General features: G+C 36.7%; 1 protein-coding gene across 1 annotated transcript in view; it reads right to left on the reverse strand.

The window, feature by feature from the left end:
- Window positions 1–433: 433 nt before the first annotated feature.
- hnf4g (hepatocyte nuclear factor 4, gamma) overlaps window positions 434–27,191 on the reverse strand; it is a 44,571-nt gene continuing 17,813 nt past the window's right edge. The window contains exons 2-11 of the mRNA XM_062021172.1: window positions 21,389–21,554; window positions 17,362–17,456; window positions 16,870–16,976; window positions 15,653–15,802; window positions 7,832–7,919; window positions 7,369–7,521; window positions 6,425–6,474; window positions 6,104–6,290; window positions 2,275–2,394; window positions 434–2,191 (exon numbers count right to left, since the gene is read on the reverse strand). Of these exons, the coding sequence (XP_061877156.1) occupies window positions 2,070–2,191; window positions 2,275–2,394; window positions 6,104–6,290; window positions 6,425–6,474; window positions 7,369–7,521; window positions 7,832–7,919; window positions 15,653–15,802; window positions 16,870–16,976; window positions 17,362–17,456; window positions 21,389–21,554 (1,238 nt within the window). The 3' untranslated portion in view covers window positions 434–2,069. The remainder of the gene's footprint in view (window positions 2,192–2,274; window positions 2,395–6,103; window positions 6,291–6,424; window positions 6,475–7,368; window positions 7,522–7,831; window positions 7,920–15,652; window positions 15,803–16,869; window positions 16,977–17,361; window positions 17,457–21,388; window positions 21,555–27,191) is intronic.

Raw genomic sequence — 27,191 nt, forward strand, 5'->3', positions numbered from 1 at the left:
TTATAATATTTAATTAATAGGAATGTGAATTTTACAAGAAGTCGCGTCAGTCGCGATAAGATTCAAATTCTTGTGGTGGTTCGAATCGATTCAATACAATTCTTGATTCAAACCGATTCATGCAATAAATTATTTGGTACAGTAATGATGATAATGTCAGGCTTGTCCCTGACAGTTTGGTTATGTTTTAGTTTTTCCTCTGTGTTTTATTTCCTGTCAGCGCTCTTATTTTGGTTCAGTTTCCTGCTTGTCTCCCTGAGCGCTGTTTCCCCTCAGCTGCGGCCACACCTGGTGTCAATCAGCCGGCTGCTATTTAGACCTGCCTTGCCCTCCAGTGTAGGCTGGAGTATTGTCGTTGTAGCTGTAGCTACTACCTGTATGCTGAATCCGGATAGCTGTTAGCCGTTTCCTGTATGCTGTGAGCTGTCTTCTAGTTCCTCGTTTCCTGTTTTCCTGGTATACTGTTTCCTGTGTCCTAGTTCCTGGTTTGTGTTTTACCTTTATTTTGGACATTAAATTTGGTTTTCCTGCACCAAGCCTGCCATCTCTGCATCTTGGGGTTCGTCACCAACACTTTGTGACAGATAAACCCTTTTCAAATCAGGTTATGGCCTAAATGTATTTTTTTTAAATGTATTCCAAAAATACAATAATTATTTACATTATTTTTTTTAAAATAAGGGACATTTTCCAGGAAAATAGGGGGAAGTTTGTTCCTACAAATTTTTTTATTGAAAAACAAATCAATTGGTACTAATTAGTGCATACAGTATGCTACATATACATTCATCAAACACTTTATTAAGCACAGGATCAAATACGATAGCTGTATCAAAACTTAAACTTAACAAGTTATGTAAATGTTATGCCAGATTGACACTATCAGGGAGGTATTTGTTAAACATGTTTGTGATATTTAAATAACTCTTAAAACAAGCCTTGATTCAAACCGATTCTTGCACTATATTATTTGGTATAAAAATTATAAAACGTTTTAAGAACAAGTTACAGGTCACAATAACTCCTCTATGCACGCAGAGATGGCCTAAAACATATTTTTTTAAATGTATTCTTAAAGATAGGCTCCCCGAAAGGGACAAGCAGTAAAAAATTGATCGGTGGATGGAAAAGATAAAAAAATATTTTTTTAAAATTATGAATCGATTTAAAATTGGAATTAATACGATTTTTTTTACACTGAATTTATGTAACTTAATTCATTGCGTTTTCATTATTTTTGCATCAAATTATACTGACTATTTAACTGAATAAATTGAGTTTAAAATTTCGATTTAGTAAAATAAATTGTTTTAAAAGTCAGTGCAAAAAAATGAAGTGCAAAAAAATGTGTTTCTTAAAACTCAAGATATATTTCCTGTAAACAGTGTCTCGGAACCCACCAATGAGGTGTCAAGCTTGTGATCACGTGACATGGGTCTTGCTCAGCCAAAGAGGCATATTGTACATTTAATTTCAATGAAATACATTTTTTTCACTATTTTTTGTTCTATGAAATGTCAGAATAATTTGATGTAAAAAATAAAAAAATTAAAAAAATACAGTTCAGAAAATCCAAACCCAAAGGACTCATAATTGACATAAATGACATAAATTCATTGTTAAAAAAAAAAAGAAATATGTTTTGGAAATAAAGACACAAATTAACCTCCATACAAAGCCTGTTGCTTCTGGGGAAATATAAAATATCACAAACATGCAAGGTTAATTTAAAAACAAATTTCCCTATTTAATATTCGAAGAAACTGTACTTACATCTATTTACTTCACGCCCTATAACCCTTATACTATGTACAAATACCTTTTTAAAATATCAACATTCATTATCTGCATTTAACATCAGACTATTTTACTCTGTGGTTATTTACATACTGTATTATATTATAACTTTCATATACAAAAAACACCCCATATTACATTTCCTAATAAGCAGTAACCTTTGAGTCTGAATTCAACTGCAGGCTGAACTAAATTGCAGTCTAACTTTATATAGAGTTGTCTTACATTTATGATTTAGATGATGTACTAAAGTATAGGACACAGATCTGGGATCAGTGGTCTGCCTGTGCTGAGGGTGAAGGACTGGTTGGAGGGCATATAGGCTGAGGAAAGTGTTTGTACATCTCTGGTGCTTGACCCTGAGGAGGTGATGGGATGGGAGTGTCTGGAGAGGCTGCATAGGGAGAAGAACACTGCTGTGTTTCTTTCAAAGCAACCTTTACATCCTTAACATATCGCGTGTGTGTTTTTTCTTACATATTTGTGGCATGTGTGTTATAGGCATGGTGCTGATGAGCAGTGTGTGTCCAGTTGCTGGGTCCTGGGTCAGCTGGCTGTGTGCTGGATGGTGCAAATGCGTGGGTTCAGATGTCAAGCCTGCACACAAAAATCAGTTCGCATGAATATACTGCATGAAACATGTGAGTCCTGGTTTTCTCATTTCTTAATAATGGCTGTAAAATGGGGGTAATTGGAACTGTCAAATTATATTTACTATTGTAGCTTGCAATGTTGCAGAGCTGTTTATAATGCCTTGAATACTTCATGTAGCAAAGTAAAAGGATCACAATACTTGAAACGTCACTTAGTTGTACTGGCTATCATTGTGTAAGTGTACCTAATAAAGTGTCCACTACACAATTTTGTAGGAAAAATGTATTTGGATATATTCAATATGTTTTCGAACAAAACAACACCTTTTTATTAGTTTTTTGAAAGGTGACTCTTGTTTATTGTATTGTCTTTTTGGATTATGTTTTTAATTATTTGAAAATATTTTTTGAAGTCAAATAAAAAACAAATCTAAATATTTATATTTAATTGTAGTTATTTTATATATCCCTCAAGTGATACGTTTTAGCATAGCCTTTAAAAATAAAAAAAAATTATTTCATTACATTAATTGAATCCACAAATTGTATATGCATTTACTTTTTCTTGAGTGAGCTATTGATATTGGACTGTGCAGTTGTAACTAGTAAAGTGCCCACTACACTATTGGACACATTTTATTGTATTATTATGTATTTTTTAATTTTTTGTTTTTTAAACACATTTTAGACTTTTTTTAAGAGAACTTTTTATTGTCATTTTGTATTATATTTGTAATTATTTATAACATATTTTAGTACTGGAATCTAAATATGTTATATTTTATTCTAGTTTGTTTCCATAATTGTCAAGTGAAACCGTTTAGCATATACTTAAAGTTTTTTATTTTTTATTAAATATTTAATTAAATTAGTTAAATCAATTTATTTTAATTTATTGACTTTTTCTTGTGTGAGCTATTGACATTAGACTGTCCAGGCATACTTAATAACGTGTCCAAATCACTATGGGACACAGTCAGCAATTGTGTAGTAAATTTGATTAGGGTGCATTAAATTTATTTTCTAAGATTGAAATATTACAAAAATACATTTTCCATTTAATGTAGGGCAATTCCAGTTTAATTATCAAGTGATACATTTTATTTGCTGAATCAAATTCAAATATTTTTACTTTTGTTGAGTGAGCAATTGACATTAGATTGTGCAAGTGTTGCCTAATAAAGTGTCCACTACACAATGGTAGACAATAAACATGATCTCATTGTGAAGCATAGTTTATTTGGATGTATTCAATACTTTGTCTGAAAAAAACAACACATACTTTCTTTTTAATTTTAAAGGCAATACATTTGTTTTTATTTTATTGTCTTTTTGTATTGTTTTTGATATAATTAACAATATTTCTAATATTGAAATTAGAAATCTAAATGTTTTATATTTCATTATAGTTTCTCTCCTTAATTCTGAAGTGATACATTTCAGCATACTTGACTTTTTTTTAAGAAATAATTTCACGTAAATAAATCATTTTTTTCTTCTTTTTGCCTGAGGGAGTTATTGACATGAGATTGTGCAGCAGTTCCTAATAAAGTGTCCACCACAATAAGGGAAACAGTAAACATGATTACAGTTTTGTAGTAAAATTTATTGATTTTCAATATTTTTTCTAACACACAAAATTCACAGATTTCTGTTTTTTTAGTTTTTTATTTAAGGCTAACCCATTAATTTTATTCTGTTGTGTTTTTGTTTTTTTATTTTAGTAAAATATTATTATTCAAATGGAAATTAAAATGTTATATTTCATTCCAGTTTGTTTTCATAATTTTCAAGTGAGCTATTGATTATAGATTGTGCAGGTGTACCAAAAGAAAACATGACTTAAAAAAAACATATATATATATACTATTTTTTTAGTACTTCAACTAAAATTCTAATCTACATTAAAATCTAAAATTTAACAACAAAATACCTTTTTTTGTTGTAAAAAATTACTATTATAACATTTTCTTTACTCCAATCACCTTTATTGACAGTAGCTACATGTACATGGACAGCATTTATTTAATCTAATCATTCGAATTAATATGTTACTGTGCACATGGAGCCTGAAAAAAATCATCTGATTATCATGTGCATTTTCATGCATCACACCTTAAATCGGACTACTTTACTTAGACATGCGCAGAACCTAACAGACGGAAAAATGTGTTATTATGTGTGCTATGGCACCATCTTTTGGACGAGTTTGATCACTGCAGGTGCTGAAAGACTTCCGCTGTTACCAAACATGGCTTTGTGCATTTCTACTTGTCCGACGTATCACAGTATTTATTTAAATTGTTTTCCTTCTGTTCACTACTTTTGTTTTACCTCTCTTTTTGAAATGGAGCTGTTCTGTGCAGGAGTGTCACTAGGTTTGAAGAACCCGCAGAAAGTTCTGGTGAACATTTTTGCACTAGCAAGATATTTTCGTTTACAACTTTTTGACACTGTTTAAGAATTTTAGAACATTGAATACATCAAAATGATTGAAAGTAGGAGTGTAAAGAAGATTGAGTTATCTTTAGCAAACGTGAGATGGCCCGAACACATAAGGACAGTGTTGTTGTGTAGAAAAGATAGCAGGCAACTTGCAAACAGGGAAACGTTGCACAGATGAAAGCAGTGTAAACAAACTTTCACAGTACTGCAGAGTTGACCTAAAACAGATGAGGTTCTGGTTGAATAGAACTTTCTTGCCAGAAAAACAGGGGCTCTATGTCCACCCAAAGATATGTTGTCCGTGCACAACCTCTTTGATTCAGAATTTTTGCGCTTACAAGATTTTTTTGCTTACAGCTTGTTGTTACTGTATTAGAATTACCAACGTAACATTGGTCCTTTTAATGATGGGAGCCGAGTTTTTAGCAGAACAGTAGCTATGTGCGTATGGACTCATTTAATCGGATTAAAAGCCGAACCGGAATAAAAATGCTTCATGTAAACACGCCATTCGGGTGACCAAAGAGGAAAATAACCATCCGGATTGTTATAGGTGCAAAGTTGAAAAGCCAGCATCTGTGATGGTATGGGGGTGTATTAGTGCCCAAGACATGGGTAACTTACACATCTGTGAAGGCACCATTAATGCTGAAAGGTACATACATATGTTGCCATCCGAGCAACGTTACCATGGACGCCTCTGCTTATTTCAGCAAGACAATGCCAAGCCATATGTTACATTGTGGCTTCATAGTAAAAGAGTGTGGGTACTAGACTGGCCTGCCTGTAGTCCAGACCTGTCTCCCATTGAAAATGTGTGGCGCATTATGAAGCCTAAAACACCACAACGGAGACCCCCGGACTGTTGAACAACTTAAGCTGTACATCAAGCAAGAATGGGAAATAATTCCACCTGAGAAGCTTCAAAAATGTGTCTCCTCAGTTCCCAAACGTTTACTGAGTGTTGTTAAAAGGAAAGGCCATGTAACACAGTGGTGAACATGCCCATTCCCAACTACTTTGGCACGTGTTGCAGCCATGAAATTCTAAGTTAATTATTATTTGCAAAAAAAAAATAAAGTTTATGAGTTTGAACATCCAATATCTTGTCTTTGTAGTGCATTCAATTGAATATGGGTTGAAAAGGATTTGCTAATCATTGTATTCCGTTTATATTTACATCTAACACAATTTCCTAACTCATATGGAAACGGGGTTTGTACATTTGCAGTATAGTGTAAAGAATAACAGGATCCAACGAGTCTAACCTCCCAGCAGCATCTCGTGCAGCAAGTTGTCTATCTTGGCCAAACCACACAGCTTGATGAACTGGAGTTGCTCAATCATCTGCCAGGTGATGCTCTGCAAGGTGGGCAGAAGGAGTAACAGCTCCCCAAAACGACCCCGTGAGTCATACTGGCGGTCGTTGATGTAGTCTTCCAGACTCATCTGGACCTGCACACATACAGCAAAACAAGTTGGCATAGAAAACTGCATTGTGAATATACAGAGAATGAGAACTTTATGACAAGTTATGTAAAATGACAGTCATTCATTTTGGAACGTGATCAAATCTTGGTTGCACTTACCTGCAGACGCGTTGCTTTGATCTTTGAAGGGTCCCGCAAAGATTTTGCATCTGCAGACATTAAGAAATATCTCGTATTATACATAACTAAATAAACACAACTGAAGTTAAAACGGTGTACTAACCTGTATGGATTTAAGTCATTTTAAAGATATTTTGCTAAATCCACTTTTTTTTAAATGAAATTGGTATTACAATAAGAGCCAAAAATGTGAATAGAAACCATGGAGGCGTTGAGATTTTTATAAATGACTATTTTGTCTTGTTCAACACAAGTCGTTATGGGTTGTATTAACCAGCAAAGGTCACGACACAAACTTTCAGCCTGAGCTGAAGGAGTAGCTGGTTAATTTTTGTATTTCGTGCTAAATACTCGCGCATGGGACCCAGCTGCAGAGTTTGGCTGACGACCCGCTGACAGCCCTACTCAACGTATGTCAAACCACCTTCTTGTGCTTTAAAGGAATTGCTGGAATTAGGTGTTTTATGTCTTACTGTCCAACTGGGATAGGCTCCAGCACCCCCGCAACCCTGTAAAGGACAAGCGGTAGAAAATGGATGGATTGATGTCTTACTGTCTCAGAAAAAACAAGTAAAAGCAAAAAAAGCATGTTTGGTTCCAAAGTTATCACCACACTACTATTTGCTTTTACAGTAGCCTTTGGTGGTAACGTCACATACATAAATAGGCCAAAAATGGTAGTGCAGGACTCCTGAAGTTTTACAGTATTTGCTGTGTTTATGAGACCCCGTCCTCCAAATTGTCCAACTTTTGAGGTGTTTGACTTTGAAGTTTTTGCCGTAACATCTTAAGGTGTTTTTAAAACAGCTTTTTGGCTGCCATGAGATTGTGTAGCTAATGAGGTGTCCGATAAGTGTACTTTGCAGTGTTTCCAGGAAGTGCTGTTTGTATAAATGCAAGGTTACAGTAAAAGTCCCAGTTACCAGGGTCAAAGAAGACAATGGCCTTGAGTGCTGCATACTCTGTGTCATCTATTTGAATATCCTGGAAAGGCAGCACCAGCTCATCCAGAACTCGGTTTGCTACCCTGCACATCTCCGGTTCTGGACTGTTCCTGTGTATCACACAGCCATTACCTGCACACAAACACACACTTAATTATTATTGGACGTGTTGAGGAAATGGTGACTTACAGACCATGTATGGCCTCTTTAAATACTCCAGACAAGGGAAGAAGTGGGTTTTGTGTGCTTAAAATGTGATTATTGACCGACCTTCTTACATTATGATGCTGCCACATGCCCAGTATTGAGTAATACAGTTTACACTTTTAAAGTCACAAAGAGAAAGAACCCTTTAGTTAATCATTCCTCGGCTGACACAACATTTAATCATTCATTCACGTGATTGCACCACGTATGGAGGAGATTCTGGAGGGCTGCTTACCTAGAAGCAGGAAGTCCTTGAATGGCATTGACCTTTTGGCCACTCCTAGCAGGAGGTGCTCGCCTGCATGAGCCCTGAGCAAGCTTACCTGGAAGCAAACATAAAAACACTTCAACACAAACAATACGACAATGCATGCCATTAATAACACCGGGGAAATATTTAGGGTGTAGTCAAGTATACAGTTTCTGTATGCTAATAATAACTCTCTGGTTAATTATTACATTAATATTGGCTGATGGCACATTCAGCACCAAGAGCCTTTTTTATGGGAATGTGTACATAAAAGTAACATTAGTTTTGTCATAATATCAACATATGTTTACGTAGTATAAAAAAATACATATTTTATTACCACAAATATTTTTATTCGGGCTGTCAAAAATAAGTAACTTAATGTAATTAATCTCAAAAAATATCACAAAATACACCCAGATGGAACTTTAGATAAAACAGTTACCAAGTTTTGAGCAAACACATGGCATACAAGCAAGTAAAAATGTTTCTGTATGACATTCTCACAATAAAATTGAATTTGTGTCTGAATATTGGGCTCTCATTTTAAGTTAATTCAAATTAAGCAAGCGAGTAATAACCTATGATTAATCATGCTTAATCCAAATTCAAAAGTGTGATTAATCAGATTTTTTTTTTTTAATATTTTGACAGCACACATTTTGGATATAAATATATAATTATATAAATTCTAAATACTATACGAAATAATATCATGCATTAATACCAAAATATAATACAATGTTACATATAATATTATTATACAGAGTATATAAAATACACCAAATTGTGCAACTTTATTATTAGAGTATTGTTGCGTATCAGGTGATTATGCATTGCATTGTGTTAGTCGTAAATGAGTATTTTATATATAAAGAATAATCTAAAGTCAGTGATGTCACAGTAAACCATTAACTGTTGCTTCTTCCTGCTCCTTTTTGAAAATATGCCTTGTATTTCCTTTCTGCTATTACTATTTGTATGTATTTTTATTTTATTCCGGAGAACTCTTGTTTTAGTAATGCTATTTAGTTTGATATCTCGATGAAGACTATTTTTTATATTGATGCCATCGCAATAAGTCAAATCGAAGATATTCAACACTATATTTTGTTTGTTGACATTGAAAACTACAACTGGCATTTCTTTCTCTTCATACACATTACTGCCTACTGTGGGACTGTCGTGGAACAATATATAAAATAATGACTTTTGATTGGGCAGCCATTAATTTTGTATGTAATAATATGATAAATGTGCTTCTTAAAGATATCATAGTAGTAATACTGTTTGGATACCAAATGTTATACTTTAAGTACCGATTGAATCCCGTCGGCGCTCCCAGGTATAGATTCAAGTAAAATCAAATGGTGCCATATTTCAAAACATTTGCTGATTGTGACGTCACGTCCGGTTGCAGACTAAACACAGGCTTATACACTTGGCAAGGAAACAAGCACTCAGAGCAGACTAAGCCAAACTGCCTCACGATAATGTTGCAATTTTCCGTGCCAACAAAGACAGCCTGATAAAAAATGCTTGATTGCAAAGTAAAGCTCCACTTTTCAAAAATGCACTAGCTTGATGCTAATTTACATTGATTTTGCCATACACTGTACATGCTGATTAGCATTAGCGATTCAACATGGCGAATTAAACACCTCCAAATATGGTAATGAAAACTACAACTAAGGTACAAGTAACAATCTATCAGGAAGTTTGTAATATGTATAAAACTTAAAGTTGAAAAAAAGACTATTTTGGCACATTAAGTTTGCCTCTAAACTAAGACGGCTTATCCCTGTCCACACACACACAATGCCATCGTTCAAGCTTTGGTTTAAGACCCCCTGCCCCCTCCATCCACGGGCGGAATGCGACCTAGTAGGCAAGTGCGGAAAAAAACATTGAAGAGATCCAAGCAAGATGTTCATTTCGATTTCTTATCTGCGATGTGTTGTGCGAAGATACCGAAAATGGCTGTGAGTTTAACTAAGAAGAGGGATTTCTTTGTCAGGGCCGACTAATGGCGGAGTTAGTGAAGATGCGGCCATCATGCACGCTGTCTGGCCATTTCACAGTCACATCCATAAAGCAACACTTGTAGTCACACACCACCTGTACGTTGTAAGAGTACCTGCCCTTTCTGTTGATGAAATTACACGGCATCTTCTTGACCTCGATATGCGTGCAGTCAATTGCACCCAAACACTGTGGCATACAATGGGCCTGATGGAAATTTTCCAGAAGTTCTTGAACTTCTGCCTCCGTTTTTAGTGACTTTATATACTCTAGAGTAGACTTAGACGTTGAGTAAACGTTCGACATACATCGCGGACAATAACTTATACAGTCTGCTTTGCCAGTCCAAATGTATTCGCTGTTTTCCGAAGATTTTCCTCGTTGGCCAAGTAATATAAAGTATGCGCTACCTTTTTTAATCACATCCACGGAAGCCCGCATTCTCGTTGTCTCCCCTTCGTCAAATGGACAAAGTTTTTCGCTAAGTAGAATCACAGCTGACCTGGACATTCGAAAGTTTCGAAACCTTAAAACGATGGGTTAGTGTGGCTGGAGTTTAGGCTTAGGCATTAGGCTAAATAGTTATTCATTTAAGGAGTTATCTGGCTTAATATGGACAGGGTTTAAGCTCAATGGCAAAGACGACTTCTTAACTAGGCAAGTATGCCTGATAGAAAATGCACAAATTTAAAGTATGGCTCCACTTTTTAAACATGTGCTGGCTTGATGCTAGTTTACCATGGCTTTGCCATATACATGCTACTGATTATTTGGTAATGAAAACTACAACTAAGATACAATAAACAAACAATAAGTATAATACTTACCAGAGGTGTGGACTCGAGTCACATGACTTGGACTCGAGTCAGACTCGAGTCATGAATTTGATGACTTTAGACTCGACTTGACAAAATGTAAAGAGACTTGCAACTCGACTTAGACTTTAACATCAATGACTTGTGACTTCACTTGGACTTGAGCCTTTTGACTTGACATGACTTGCTACTTTCCCCAAAACCTAAAGCTTAAAAAGTTATTTGGGAGCGCTCCGTAGCTTTCATTTTGTACGTGTCTGTCTGTCTATCAGCGTGTGTGCTGCGTGTCAGCGTGTGTGCTCTCAGTACAACAGCCAATCAAATTAGATCTACATTGTTTTCATCACACAGCATTCAGCCAATCAAATTGCAGGACAACCAATGAACAAGAGTTGTCAAACAACGCGCCAGTGAGAGAGATTTATACCAAAGTTGGTTTTGTTCGGGTATAAAAACTACGACTTGGTCAACAAAAAAGGAATTGCCGTATGCAAATCACGCAGTTGGAATATTACAGACGGAGACGCAACAACTTCCAACTTCGTTCGACATTTGAAGTTGCACAAAGAAGGGTAAGTTTTGAATGTAAGATAACGTTTATTGGCTAAGTAACGTGACTTTTATTTGCTGTGTAGTTAAATCAGTGAGGCTGTAAACTCACTGCTAACGTTATAACCATAGACATCTTATAAGGGTACGCAGCATCGAGCGCTACTGCTTACTGGCGCAGACGAGACGCGGGGCCGCCATCTTGGAGTGGTGATCCGCTCCACTCAGTGCAATTCATTTGGCAGGAGCAATGAACTGTCAGCGCATTTAATTCATTTTACCTCACTGAATACCACTCATTTCCTCACGCTTTTTTGTCATACGTGTAGCTATGATAACGGACACATGTTTTATTATTCATAGTTTGCTTAACAGTAATATAATATTCTTATATGCTATAAGTGACCAGACGTCCGAGATCAAAACTGGGAATATAAGCCCAGAGAAGGGGGGAAAAAAAGGTCCGCTATTTTTTAAATTGAAGAAACAATATAATTACATTATATATACATGCGTATATCCTACATAAACAATGTATGAATACATTAGACATCTATATATCTTATAGACCGTATCTCTGTTGCTGCAGCAGCAGAGAGTTTATTCTGTCTTGACACTTTGTATTGATACTTTGTATTACATTCTTCCCTTAAATGATCATGTTTACAGTGATTGTTATATATGTATGTTTTATGTATGTCGCTTTGGATAAAAGCGTCTGCCAAATACTTAAACATATATAAACACCTGAAAGTCTTTATATCAGCTAAAACCACCAATCTGTTTCACTGGATTCAGAATAAAACCAAATGCTGTCTTACCCAACAATGTTAGTATTTGAATATTGTTACTTGAAGACTTATTCCTGGTTACAATTATACTGTTAAGAAAGTATTGTCTTATATTTTGCCTAAAATGAGAATGCATCATAATCCGTGGCGGCTGGTGAATTTTGTTTTAGGTGGGTCTGAAAGTTTGTAAACCAAACCCCTGTAGGGTCGTCATCCTCCCCCAGAAGATTTATTTGTGATTTTCCCATACAAATATTGAAGATCTTTGCTCCTTCTCAACTATGTGGTAATGTTATTTTCATAAAATACAACCAATAGTACATTAATGTTAAATCTTACTTGTGAAAAGTAATCCCCCGATTCCTATTTTCAACAGTCCGCTCATTTGAGCAGGAAAACGCTGAACACCAGCCCGGCATCTTTGTTTTCTACCTGTCAACTGTCAGTTTAGGCTGCTCGCCGGCTCCTCATCACCACTTCAAGATGCAATTTGCTCGCGTCACAGCAACCAATATTGCATCTACTTATAAGATGTTTATGGTTATAACATCATTTCAAACACAGCAATATGTTGCGTCCACTGCAGTTTGCTACCTTATTCATACTTTTTATCAAGTGATTTTTTTAAGCAGGGTTGCATGAGGTACCTACAAATAACGTTACGTTAGTCAATGTATCACACACAGTAACATAACGTTAGACGGCGGTCAGCAGCACTGCGTATTTTAGCCACCTACAAAAAGACAAACATAGTCAAATAAAGGTCAGTTAAAATATATACTATATTAAGAATATGTGTACATATTGCATAGGGCCCTGACATCTAAAAAGTACAACTCTGTTCATTGTTATGTTCATGTATTTGTTATGTTTTTCATGTGTACGCACACATCAACACACGTACAGTATAAGATGAGATCAATGAGATAAGGTAAGAACAGAATAGAAACTGCTGTGGAACTAGTTACAATGCAATATGCCATGGAAATACAATGTTAACACTTTTGTACAAATAAGTACAGTTGCACTTGTTTTTGCAAATGTGTTTATTCTGTAAAGGAATGAGTTAAATGTTTAAAATTGTTTAAACTATTAAAATGACTGGTTAATAGTGCTATTATGAATTGCAATGTCAGTATTTTTTTTTTTCCTGCTATTTCAAATGCACTTGTTTTAATAAATAAATACAGCGGTTTAAAAGCATACACAATCTGTGCAAAAATATTAGTCTGTGGTTAAAAGGACTTGAAAGGACTCGAAACTCAAAATGCAGGACTTGTGACTTGACTTGAGACTTTCCAGTCTTGACTTTGGACTTGACTCGGGACTTGCCTGTCTTGACTCGGGACTTGACTCGAGACTTGAGGGCAAAGACTTGAGACTTACTTGTGACTTGCAAAGCAATGACTTGGTCCCACCTCTGATACTTACAGTATAAATACTTTGTAGGATGCAAATTCAGACTACATATACATTAAGCTTAATGGCAAAGACTACTTCCTTAACTAGGCAACACACAGTAATATATACACTACCGCCATCTAAAATTGCAAATGAAACTCAGAAATGTAAAAACAAGATGTAACAACAAGACAGCACAGTTATTATAATCAGCTCATCTTAAAATGTTGCATTAAAAATGTTTATTTTCTTATCAAACAATTAACACAAAAATTGGTATAGATTCCCAGGTGCAGGGAATTGGTACCGTATCCGTTCAAATGTGGAAGGTATCCATCCCTAGTTTTTCATAGAGCCTGTTTATGAGCACCAAATGTGAGATACGTATTTACAAATTATCTCCCTCACTCCGTGTTTTTATGACTTCATAAAGCAAAAAAACCTCCTTCCTCATGGACGTGACACTGCCTCTGACTCACCCCTAGCTAGTTGAGTATGCCCCGTGTTTACGCCCACCACTTTACTGAGGACAGCTTTGTAAAAAAATGTAATAAAAAAATTAAAACCAGGCTTTGCAACATGAACAGCATGGAGCAATGCCAACCATCCTTCAGTCAGCTGCAGGCTTTGGAAGCTGTAAGTTTAATCATTTTCTGTTTTCCAAGTGAATAGGCTATGCTAGCTTTTTAGCACGTTAGGGCTGTTGCTAACACATCTTTGCTTGTTTTGCCAACCTTTTGTGTCCTCCTATCCCGCTCCCTAATGCTGCGTTGTTGCATGTGATATTAAGTTGGAGAAGCACAGAGTTACAGTGTATATGTAAAAAGGTGAGTACATTGCACAATAGTGCTTCTTGGAGCCACACATTGTGTCAAAGACAGAGCTCACATTGGCAATAAATACGGTGGCCGACAAGGGCAAATGCCCAGCAACGCCCAAAACGCATGCAATTTCACAAAACACAACACACAAGTGCTGGGCAAACACACAGCAGTGTTATTTACAAGCTTACTCATAAATATGAATACATAGATGCCGCCTTAAGGCTATGGCTACACTAAGCCGGATAACCCCTGAAATGAATAATTATTTAGCCTAAGCCCCGTTTCAGCCACACTAAATCATTGTTTAAGGTAAACCTCTTTGGATAGTTTTTTACACGGATAAGTGCGCCGTGTATTTCTTAAATCTCCGGCTCTTAGCTTTGTATGGACTTATTGATCGTTTACAAACTGAGTTCGGAGAGGAAGTGAAGTCAAAAAGACCGCGCCCCACACAGGAAGTGACGTCAGAACAGTCAGACAGCCAGCTTCATAACAACCGGAGCGAACCACTGGAAAGATGGAGGCGAGTCATCCAGACATGCCCGTGTTTCTCCTTCCTCTACATGTACAGACGCTTGGGGAAATCACACATGAATATCTTAAGAGAAAGCGATTGCAGCTATTTCGGACCCAACACTTCTCAGACGGCAAGAGAACTTCCGAATGTCGAGGTCAGCTGTGATTCTACTTACCGAAAAACTTTGTTCATTTGTCGAAGGAGAGACAACGAGAATGTGGGCTCCCGTGAATGTGATAAAGAAAGGTAGCGTGTGCTTTGTATTACCTGGCCGTCGAGGGAAGACTACGGAAAACGGCGAATGCATTTGGACTGGCAAAGCAGACTGTATCAGTTATTGTCCGCCATGTATGTCGCGGACTCAACGTCTAGGTCCAGAGTATATAAAGTCACCAAAAACAAAGGGACAATGAAGGCGAAGGCAAAAGAGTGAGGAGTGTCCTGACCAGATATCTAGATCCCGAGATTGATTGTTGTAAAATGTTCTTTGTCATATTGTTTACTTTCACGTGTTTATTAAAGATTTGATTAATATATGATGGCTCAGGTGTGATTCACTACAATAGGGCCCCACAGCACACTGGATTACAGTTAATTGAAATACCACAACACTGGATATTGTTCAGATCAGTTCAATTTAAGAACTTGCACACAAAGCAACTATGACGTGCGCATTTTCCGCGCATGTTTATTAGGTCGCGTTGCGCCAGCGGACGGAGGTGTTGTGTGGGTGTGTTTGGACATTTTGTGTGGTGTGTTTTGTGAAGTTGCATTTGTTTTGGAGGTTTGCATGTGTTTTGGACCTTGGTGCATATTTGCCCCTGTCACCCACTGTAATTAAAGCTTCCGACAGACAAAACAAAGTGGACTCCATGATGTTGTCTTACCTGGTCATCCAGTAGTAGCTCTCCAAAAGAAGGGATGTATTTTGCCCATTCCACCAACACCAGTAATTGCTGTCTCATTGATTCACACACATCTCCAACTGCGGCTGTTTTCTGCTTTGTTATGTCTGCTATTCCAACCGGAACGCTAATCTGAATGGAGACGGAAACTGATGAGGAGCTGGATCACAATCTCTTGACTCTTGAGAATCTCAGATTTAATTAATGCTTATTCGAAAAAAGAAGTATGACTTGGGGACTATCGAGGGTCAAATGGCACAGAACTAAATAAATGCATCTTTAAATAATAACTTAAATGTGTCATTAGTTAATTATAATTGCAAATAATTACAAAAACGTTGTAATAAAGGTGTTATTAATTAATTGTATGTAAAATTACAGTTATTCATTGAATAGTTTAATTATTGATTTTAATTTTTTATGATTTAATTACTTAACAAATGTATGAACAATTTCATGATTTAATGATTAACTTAATTATTATTACTTGATTTCATTACAGGAAATTGTTTTGGGATTAAATTATTTCATGAAATTATTTCATGATTTATTTATTTCATGATTTAATTCAATAATTTACAATGTAATTAAATATTTCACTATTTCCTGATTCAATTAATTATATTACGATTTAATGGATTTCTTCATGATTTAAATATTTCATGTGTGTCAGTGCTTCATTAAATAAATGTATCTGTCAAAATCAGACCGCAAAGTAATTAAATCTGGAAATTATTAAATCATGTAATGAAATCATGAAATAAGTAAATAAACCATATACATAATGAAATTAGTCAATAGTGAAATATTTAAATTATGAAATAATAAATCATACAAATAATGAAATATTTATATCGTGAAATAAATAATTAAATCACAAAATAATGAAATACATCATTTAATTATGAAATAATAAATCATATAAATAATGAAATAATTACATCGTGAAATAAATAATTAAATCATGAAATAACTAAATACATCATTAAATCCTAAAATAATTAAATCAATAAATAATTCAATAATCAAATATAATTTTACACTAAATAGATTGACATATTAATCTATTTCTAATTTATTAATGACAAATTTAAGTAATTATTTAGGATTTGTTTATTTAATTTTGTCCCAGTTGAGTTTCGATAGGGTATAATAATAATAATGATGATAATAATAATAATCATAATATAAATAAATACCTGTTGGGATAGGGATTCAGCTTGAGCCAGAACGGTGATGGGCGGTATGTCTTGGGAGTCAGACATACTTCTTCTGGAGCTGATTCGATCTCTTTCGTTTTGCACAGCTAAAACAGATGAGACAGAGAAAAAATAGAATAAAATACATTAAAATAACTGTGGTTTGGCAAGTTGGTGGCACATAGATGACAGCAGACGTGCAGCTAAGGCGAATAATATTTTGGAAAAATAGTTTGAGAGGCTGGCATCAGCAAGAGAAGTCAAACGTTAACCAGTTGCAATCCAGAACAACAGCTTTGAATAACATGATTAGGGGGTCATAAAACGCTGTGCCAAGGTTATTCCCCTCATAAACACACACGTACTAAGTAATCAGCTATTTTACGGCGGTGACTACATCAACCATTTCGAAGCAGCCAGATTGAGGCCCACGTGAGTAGTTTCATTACGGCCCATTGTCGATATGTAAATATAAAATAGGATGACACATACCTTCTTTTTTCATGCCAGCTCTGAAGCATTTGTTGAGTCTGCAGAAGCGACACTGGTTCCTCTTATCTTTGTCAACGATGCACTGTCTGCTGAACCTGGGGAAGAACAGTGTAGCGATCTAATCAAACATACTGTACACCAGGGCTATTCAACTGGAGTTGAGTTCAAAACGTAGGAAAGACTTTGACATTTTTGCAACAAATGACATACAATAAAAACTGTGTGCTCTTGTTTGGAAGAACTTGGACCAGTGAACACAGTGGCAGATCCTTACATTGACATTTGAACCTCCCAGAGGCCAGCAACAGGGCCCAGCCATCGGTGGGGAAAGAAGCGCATGTAAAATGTTAATTATTGAGTGCCAGAGCACATATGACATTTTACCACTAACATATTCCTAGCCCCTTCCTGCTTCGTCACTGTTAATAATGAAATAGCAAATTTCACGTGACAAAGTCACCATCCAACCGTGTCATGGTGTTTTATTGTATTTGTTTTGTTACCCAGATGTACTCTTAAAAATTGTGGCAGAAATATTTGCTGATTTGTGTTTAAATTATGTTGTTAATAACTCTTAAAGTCCCACTTAAGAACTTTTTGGCACCAAAGCGGTAGTGTTTTGCCTGAAGGAATACCAAATTGCCTATGAGGACCAATGCATAGGGTTAGTCAGTCAGTATTACTGATCTTTCCACAGTAAGAGCCTACATATTTTACTCAAACTTTAGATTTGCAATTTGCAGTCATTGCATTGTTTTTTTTATACAGTGTTTTTGAGTTTGTTGCGTGTCACTGTGGAACTGTGAACTATCAAGCTGGTGGATATTTATTGCTACCATGAAAATGTTCCATAGCTAACATCAGCATTATCATTTTGATTTGAGCATTGAAAATGACTTACTAGTACAGCAGGAACAGAGCCAAGGCAGCATCAGTCTCAAATCCCTACTCGCCTTTGAGCTCACGCCAGCGAGGGAAAGCCGGGCCAATGTTGATCCTTGACTGTCCTTTTATCCGTGTAACGTCCGGATAAAAGTTATGTTAAGTTATGAAAATATTTTATGAAGGTTAAAAAGTTACTTAGTGCTGCTTTAATTCGTCCAAAATAGGAATTTAATCAAATTCAAGTGTGAGTCAAATAGTATAAAATTCTGCTTAGGGCCCCAGTTTAGCACTGCAATGAATGGAGAAGTGCTGCCCCCCGGTCCTTAGTTTTCTGGGAATGTGGCCCTTAGAACAATTTAGTTGACTAGCCCAGCTATACACAATGTAAGCCGAAAATGAACTACGTGCTCAGACTATGAACTGAAATAGTGCATGGGCTCTCTCTAATTAAACTTCGTGTATTAATGTGGTTGTAGGTTCCAGTGGTGCATCGTACAAACATATGTTGGATCACCTATTTATGTGACGTGGGAGTGTCTATATCAGGGCTATTAAACTGGCAGCCGAGGGCCAAATCCGGCCTGGCAATGACACCCTAACGCCCCCAGAGTTCAGTTCAGAACTTAAAGATTAAAGTAGGCCTACTGAAATGCGATTTTCTTATTTAAACGGGGATAGCAGATCCATTCTATGTGTCATACTTGATCATTTCGCGATATTGCCATATTTTTGCTGAAAGGATTTAGTAGAGAACATCGACAATAAAGTTCGCAACTTTTGGTCGCTGATAAAAAAAAGCCTTGCCTGTACCGGAAGTAGCGTGACGTCACAGGTTGTGGAGCTCCTCACATCTGCACATTGTTTACAATCATGGCCACCAGCAGCGAGAGCGATTCGGACCGAGAAAGCGACGATTTCCCCATTAATTTGAGCGAGCATGAAAGATGTGTGGATGAGGAAAGTGAGAGTGAAGGACTAGAGGGCAGTGGAAGCGATTCAGATAGGGAAGATGCTGTGAGAGGCGGGTGGGACCTGATATTCAGCTGGGAATGACTAAAACAGTAAATAAACACAAGACATATATATACTCTATTAGCCACAACACAACCAGGCTTATATTTAATATGCCACAAATTAATCCTGCATAACAAACACCTCCCCCCTCCCGTCCATATAACCCACCAATACGAATCAAACACCCGCACAACACACTCAATCCCACAGCCCAAAGTACCGTTCACCTCCGCAAAGTTCATACAGCACATATATTTCCCTAAAGTTACGTACGTGACATGCACATAGCGGCACGCACGTACGGGCAAGCGATCAAATGTTTGGAGGCCGCAGCTGCGTACTCACGGTACCGCGTATCCAACTCAAAGTCCTCCTGGTAAGAGTCTCTGTTGTCCCAGTTCTCCACAAGCATGCGTATCCAACTCAAAGTCCTCCTGGTAAGATTGTATGTTGTCCCAGTTCTCCACAGGCCAATGGTAAAGCTTGACTGTCATCGTTCGGGAATGTAAACAATGAAACATCGGCTACGACGTAGCCGCTACATGTTTGTGTTGCTGCAGCCGGCCGCTAATATGCCGCTTCCCACCTACAGCTTTCTTCTTTGCTGTCTTCATTGTTCATTAAACAAATTGCAAAAGATTCACCAACACAGATGTCCAGAATACTGTGGAATTTTGCGATGAAAACAGACGACTTAATAGCTGGCCACAATGCTGTCCCAAAATGTCCGCTACAATCCGTGACGTCACGCGCAAACGTCATCATACCGAGACGTTTTCAGCAGGATATTTTGCGGGAAATTTAAAATTGCACTTTACTAATCTAACCCGCATTGGCATGTGTTGCAATGTTAAGATTTCATCATTGATATATAAACTATCAGACTGCGTGGTCGGTAGTAGTGGGTTTCAGTAGGCCTTTAAAAGACAAACATTTTTGCAGGAAATTACGAAAAAAAATACTGCTCCTGTTTCATTGAGGAAATTGGAGCATTGTAAACACATTGGCAGATCCTTGCATTGACATTGTAACCTTGCTAGCAAACATAGAACACTGGGGTCCAAACTTGTAATTTACATAGCAGAGGCGTTCCTCAAGGCACCCCTTTAAAAACCTCTCCTTTTGGGCAGTCACTTTTTGTAATGTGATTCATGTAACCAGGGGTAGCACGGTGGTACAAGGGTTAGTTGTGTGCCTCACAATAAGAAGGTCTTGGGTTCGATCCCCAGGCTCGGAGTCTTTCTGTGTGGAGTTTGCAGGTTCTCCCCGTGACTGTGCGAGTTCCCTCCTAGCACTGGAGATAGGCCAACGGGCAACACTAAATTGGCTCTAGAATCTGAATGTAGTCTATCTGTGTTGGTCCTGCGATGAGGTGGCGGCTTGTCCAGGGTGTAATCCGCCTTACGCCTGAATGCAGCTGGGATAGGCTCCAGCCACCTCCGCGACCCAATAGGGACAAGCGGTAGAAAATGGATGGATGGATGGATGGATTTATGTAACTAAGGTGTTGCCTTAGCCTGTTTACTTCCGATACAGTCAGAAGTATTTGTTCAACTTCTTTTGTTATGCTAGTGGGGTTCCTCAAGGTTCCTTTTTAGGTCCTCTCGTTTTCATCATTTGGGCTATTCAACAAGTACCCCGCAAGCTCAGTTCAGATTCACATTTTTGCAGCAAATTCTTAAAAACACTCGAGTGCTGTCCTCGATACGATCGTTGACAAGCTTTTTTGCAGAAGGTCCTTAAAAACAGCAGAGCGCTCCTGTAACGCTGACAAATTAAATAGACCAAAATCAAATGTCTACTGTAGAGAGACGCTGGTTCTTCGGAATATTCAAAATAAGACTAATAGTGAAAGGAAAAGTTCGGCCCACCCCCGGTCCTTAACTTTCTGCAAATGTGGCCCCCAAAACAATTCAGTTAAATATCCCTCATCTAAATGTACAGCATCATTAAAAATAAAGTCTAAATATTCAACCAGCAATGCACCATACCAGACTCTTTTGTTGGAGCACCTAACAAAGTGTGTACAGTAATTGCTATGGTAATAGATCCATGCATGCGAGACGTCTTCAGTGTTTATGGGATGTTGTAGGCCGCAAATATGAGCGGCTATGTTTGCCATCCTTACCTGCAGGTGTAGATGTGGCTCTTGCGTATGGAGCGCCGGAAGAAGCCTTTACAGCCGTCGCAGCTGGAGGCGCCATAGTGTTTCCCCGTGGCTTTGTCTCCACAGATGGCACAGTTGGTGTTGGCCCCGTCCGGACCGGGTAGGCTCGCTTCGGTTGGCATGCTCTCTAGAAGGCATAAATGTTAATAGCTATTTAAAAAAAATCCTTTCGCAATGCCTGTAGAGAGTTGCAGCATTTATGTATTTATCCTGCACATTAGTGCGATGCTGAATATACCCTTTTATGCAACAAACCTGCCACAGATAATAGAAAATATATATGTACAAACTATCAAAAGTGTGAAAGCATTGTGTACTAAAGTACTACTAAGACTCATTCAGGAAATGGAAAACAATTCAGTCAGTGCTCCTAATAAACATTAGCGTTAATATCTTTATTTCCGGAGTTCACGTCGTCGTTATCATTACAATGATCTGACTTTTGTCGTCATAAACAAAACCATAATCATCATCATTGTCTGGATAGTTACTAGCCTGCCAAATATAAATGAAAATGAAGATCACATGTGCATTTAAAAATGTCAGTTTTGCGATCATTGTCGCAGCGTGCACACAGGGGTGACATCAGGAAGCGACGCCAATAAAACAAAACCCATGACTCCTATCCGCAGTTTCTACCTAACTATTCCCGGCTTTATTAAAATTCTGATTGCACATTTGTGTTATGTCTTCTCTGCCTTTTCTCAGGCAATATCATATTGTCTCCAATCAAAGTAATAAACATGAGCAACAACAGCAATCACTGGCAAACAGGATATGTGCGACACAATAAAATGTAATCAGTTTCCTATTCTTCATCATTTAAAAAAACATTAATTTGCCGTATGTACTTTTTTACCTGCAGACGCTAAAAAGTATTTTATGATTGCTTGAATTGTAAGATTTGATATATTAAAGTCAGTGTTCAGTCTTACCAATAATATTATATTGTAGGGTTATTATATTTATGACGGGGAGCACAGCAAACTGTTCTATGTACTGTTGCAGCATGAGCCTTATTTTGTGCAATTCTATTACATTTTTAACAAATAACATTTAAAGTATTACTAAGATCTTTTTGAAAGTGTTCATGCATTTTTGCCTGTACAGACAGTTACATTTCTTTTTCAAATAACTTTTATATTGTTACAAAGATATTTTTGGAAAATGTCAAGCATCTTTGCCTATGTAGTCTATTATAATATGGTGTATTTGTTTTTTTTATTATTTTACTGTATGTACTACACATATTATTCATATTATATTAAAAAAAATAGATACAGTATGTATGTCTTTATAGTTTGCTTAATTTTGGGGGGACAAACACAACAAACCGTTCTGTGCACTGTTGAGTCTTATTTCGTGCAACGTTATAAATTATTTACATTGTATTTTATTAAATGTATTTAATCATTAAAATATTTTAAACATTTATAAAACATTTAAAGAATATTTTTATGTCATTTTTTTATTTTATTTCAGGCATTTTTCCCCCTGCATAGATTTAAAATGTATGTTTTTGTTATTATTTTACTTTGCTTACAACACATATCTAAATTAAAATAAGGAAAACAAAATAAATTAATTTCCGTTGTATATATCTTTTTTTATTTTGCGGGAAAAACATAACAAACCTTTCTATGCTCTTTTGCAGCATGGTTCTTATTTTGTGCAGTTTTTTCTGAAAATTATGATATAAAATTGTATTAGACTATTAATTATTTATAAAAAAAATTAACAAATCATTTTTATTACCAAGATTCTTTGAAAAATGTCAAGTGTTTTTCTCTTTCATTAACCTGCATTTATTTCAAAGTATTGTAATATGCTTACTATGCATTATTTATATTAAAATAAGTAAAACAAAATAAAAACCTTTCTATCTGTATTAGTTTATTTACTTTATTTATTTTTGTGGGACAAAAACAACAAACTGTTCTATGCGCTGTTGTAGCACGATTCTTATTTTGTGCAATTTTATAAAAAATGTTTTATTTGATGTTATTGAATTATTTATATATTTTTAACAAGTACTTTTTATCACCAAGATATTTTTCAGAAATGTCATTAGTTTTCCCCTGCATAGTCTGTTATAGCAAGTTGTATTTTTATTTAAGTTATAATGCTTACAACACAATATAAATTAAAGTTAAGAAAACAAATTAAATAGTTTTGTCTTTATAGACGCAATAGTTTATTTTATTTTGCTAGGCTAAACATAACAAACTGTTTATGCCCTGTTGTAGCATTCGACTTTTTGGGGGAATTTTCTTGAATTTAATACAAGTAATTAATATTGCCTGGATCTTTTTCGAAAGGTTTAGGCATTCTTACATTTATGCTCTTTCTTATTAGGACACATTGTATTTATTTTTTGGTTTCTTTATATTTTACAATATTTCTATGTTTTCACTCATGATTTTCACTATTATATGCTAAAAAGAAAGCTATGTTGTGTCTGTTTGCACACTGATAAACCACCCGTGACTACAGAACATTCAACTCTGGATGTGTTTTAAGAAAGTTTGTACACGCAAAAGAACTCAAATGACACTGACACACACACGTGTACATTTTTGACTCCAGAAAAGCCACAAACTCTTCCCTTATGGTGACACAAATGGACTCTGCCCCTTTGTCTAAAACAGGGTAGCTCAGTTTCAAAGTGTGTTTCATGTGTCTGCACACACTTACCTCCATAAAGTACCTCAGCATTGTCAAAGCCCAGTGTGCTGTATGAGGGATCCAGACAGTCACAGTAGTTGGCGACTTCCATATCTAATAGGGATTTATTCTGAGGAGTGGCGAGGTACTTCATTCCTGTGTTATCCTCCTTTTCTACATCCAGTCGTCTTCCCTTTACTACACTATCTCACATCTTACAGACATAACTACATGAGGTCTCTTAAATAAAAGATCTACAATCTCATGTGATTGGTCCTTGAACAAGGTGAGGAGGAGGAGGAGCTGTGACAAAGACTTCTCACCTCATCGTACATGACTTATCTCCTTTGCACTTATCACAGGGATGGTCAGATAGCAGCGTAAGAAATCACACAATTTTGCCAATTTTTTTAAACGTATAACATGCATTTCATCAGATTTTGCCGGACATAGCGTGGCCTTTTTTCTGTGTGCAAAGTCAGCCATGTGGGTGCACACTGATTTATGAAAGTGCACGTGCAGGTCATCCCCAGGCCTCCTAATCTAATCAATAGCGGAGTAATAGCTGCACCACCTCAGCAGATATTATCTATAAAGGCGCTCCGTGAAGAGTCAAACACTGATAAGTCCATTAAAGGCTTCCACAAACACGCCTCTCGGCTTGTCGGTTCATAAAATTCACGGATTAAACTTCCTGACCGCACGCTATTTCAATCTTTACAGTATTTCAGCTGATATGTTTGGTAAATGATACCTCACTCCCTGTTTGTAAATATCAATATGCCTTAGTTATTAGAAGTTTACATACATTATTAACTTGCAAAACAGTCATCATGATTGACTGCAGCTGATCGTTTCTCCTTTGGCAGCATAGTATATCACCCCAAAAGTTGCACATTTTGGAGTTTGAGTGAAATTCACGGGACTTTTACGCCTTAAAAGTCGAATAAAACGTGAGACAAGCAAATCTCAAGAGACGTTTAAAAAAAAAAAAAATCTATTTACAAACGTGCTTTGCTTTTTCTTTGGCTTTTGTGGGATTTGTGTGAAACCAAAGAACCAAACCAAAGTGTGATGATAACCATGGAACTGCAACTTTAAAAAAAGTCATGCTACTCACTACAAAAAAGCAATGCAGTAGAACCTCAACTTACAAGATTAATTGGTTGTGACAGAGCACTTCATTCAAAGCACTTGTATTTCAAATCAACGTCTTCTGTTGAAATTAATTTAAATCAATTTAGTTGGTGCTTGCCCCCCTCCCCCCCCCCCCCGACCCCCTAAGTTCGAAAGCCAGCATCTGTGATGGTATGGGGGTGTATTAGTGCCCAAGGCATGGATAACTTACACATCTGTGAAGGCGCCATTAATGCTGAAAGGTACATACAGGTTTTGGAGCAACATATGTTGCCATCGAAGCAACGTTATCATGGACGCCCCTGCTTTTTTCAGCAAGACAATGCCAAGCCACATGTTACAACAGCGTGGCTTCATAGTAAAAGAGTGTGGGTACTAGACTGGCCTGCCTGTAGTCCAGACCTGTCTCCCATTGAAAATGTGTGGTGCAATATGAAGCCTAAAATACCACAACGGAGACCCCGGACTGTTGAACAACTTAAGCTGTACATCAAGCAAGAATGGGAAAGAATTCCACCTGAAAAGCTTCAAAAATTGGTCTCCTCAGTTCCCAAATGTTTACTGGGTGTTGTTAAAAGGAAAGGCCATGTAACACAGTGGTAAGAATGCCCCTGTGCCAACTTTTTTGCAATGTGTTGCTGCCATTAAATTCTAAGTTAATGATTATTTGCAAAAAATATATATTTTCTCAGTTTGAACATTAAATATCTTGCCTTTGCAGTCTATTCAATTGAATATAAGTTGAAAAAGATTAGCAAATCATGTATTCTGTTTTTATTTATGAATTACACAATGTGCTAACTTCCCTGGTTTTGGGTTTGGTAATGATGTACTGCATTCATTTACCTTGCAGCTGCTTTCTTCGTCAAACACACCATCAACAGCTTTTCCACAGTTTCATGGATGAATGTTCGCTGTTTAGATATTATTTTAACATTATTGACTGGCGTCATCAGCTAATTCTGCTGCTTCGGTATGATGCGGAGTAGCACTAATATGCTCAAATTGCTTCGTCTTGTCATGTTTTTGATTTTTTATTTTTTTAATTCAATGAATATAATCCACCCAAGGGGCGGTGTGGCAAAGTTGGTAGAGTGGCAGTGCCAGCAATCGGAGGGTTGCTGGTTACTGGGGTTCAATCCCCACCTTCTACCATCCTAGTCACGTCCGTTGTGTCCTTGGGCAAGACACTTCAGCCTTGCTCCTGATGGCTGCTGGTTAGCGCCTTGCATGGCAGCTCCCGCCATCAGTGTGTGAATGTGTGTGTGGATGGGTGAATGTGGAAATAGTGTCAAAGCGCTTTGAGTACCTTGAAGGTAGAAAAGCGCTATACGAGTATAACCCATTTATCATTTATTTATTTACTTCTTCTCAGCACTGTCCTTCACACCCACGTTCTTCCTTCCTATGCTTGGAAAACAAAGTTATATCACTCTCTATCTCAGTGTGACATTTGCTGCGCCAACTAATAACGGGGATGCTTGTAACTCCAATTTTCGCGACGTAAAGCATAAGGCGAGAGGCAGCGCTTATCTCAAAACACTCTTAAGTTGAGCTCCCACTGTATAGTTGATTATATCTCAATTGCATGCACACATTTTTACCAAGCAGATGACAATATTAAAAGCATGGGTAACACTTTAGTATGGGGAACATATTCTAAGTAACAAAGACTTAATTTAGGGGAACATATAAGGGTTAGTGTTAGGGTTAGGTTACTAATAAGCAATAATTCTGAAGTTATTGAGGGAAGACTCTTAGTTAATGGCTTACTGGTTGTATAATAAGGCCATGCAGAATAAGGCATTAATAAGTACTCAATAATGACTAATTAAGAGCCAATATGTTACTAATTTGCATGTTAATAAGCAACTAATTAATGGTGAATATGTTCCCCATACTAAGGTGTTACCCAAGCATGTTGCCAAAAGCATAACAGCATAACCAGTTGCATTGGAAATAG

The sequence above is a fragment of the Entelurus aequoreus genome, linkage group LG15, assembly GCF_033978785.1.
Source record: "Entelurus aequoreus isolate RoL-2023_Sb linkage group LG15, RoL_Eaeq_v1.1, whole genome shotgun sequence".
NCBI lineage: Eukaryota > Metazoa > Chordata > Actinopteri > Syngnathiformes > Syngnathidae > Entelurus > Entelurus aequoreus.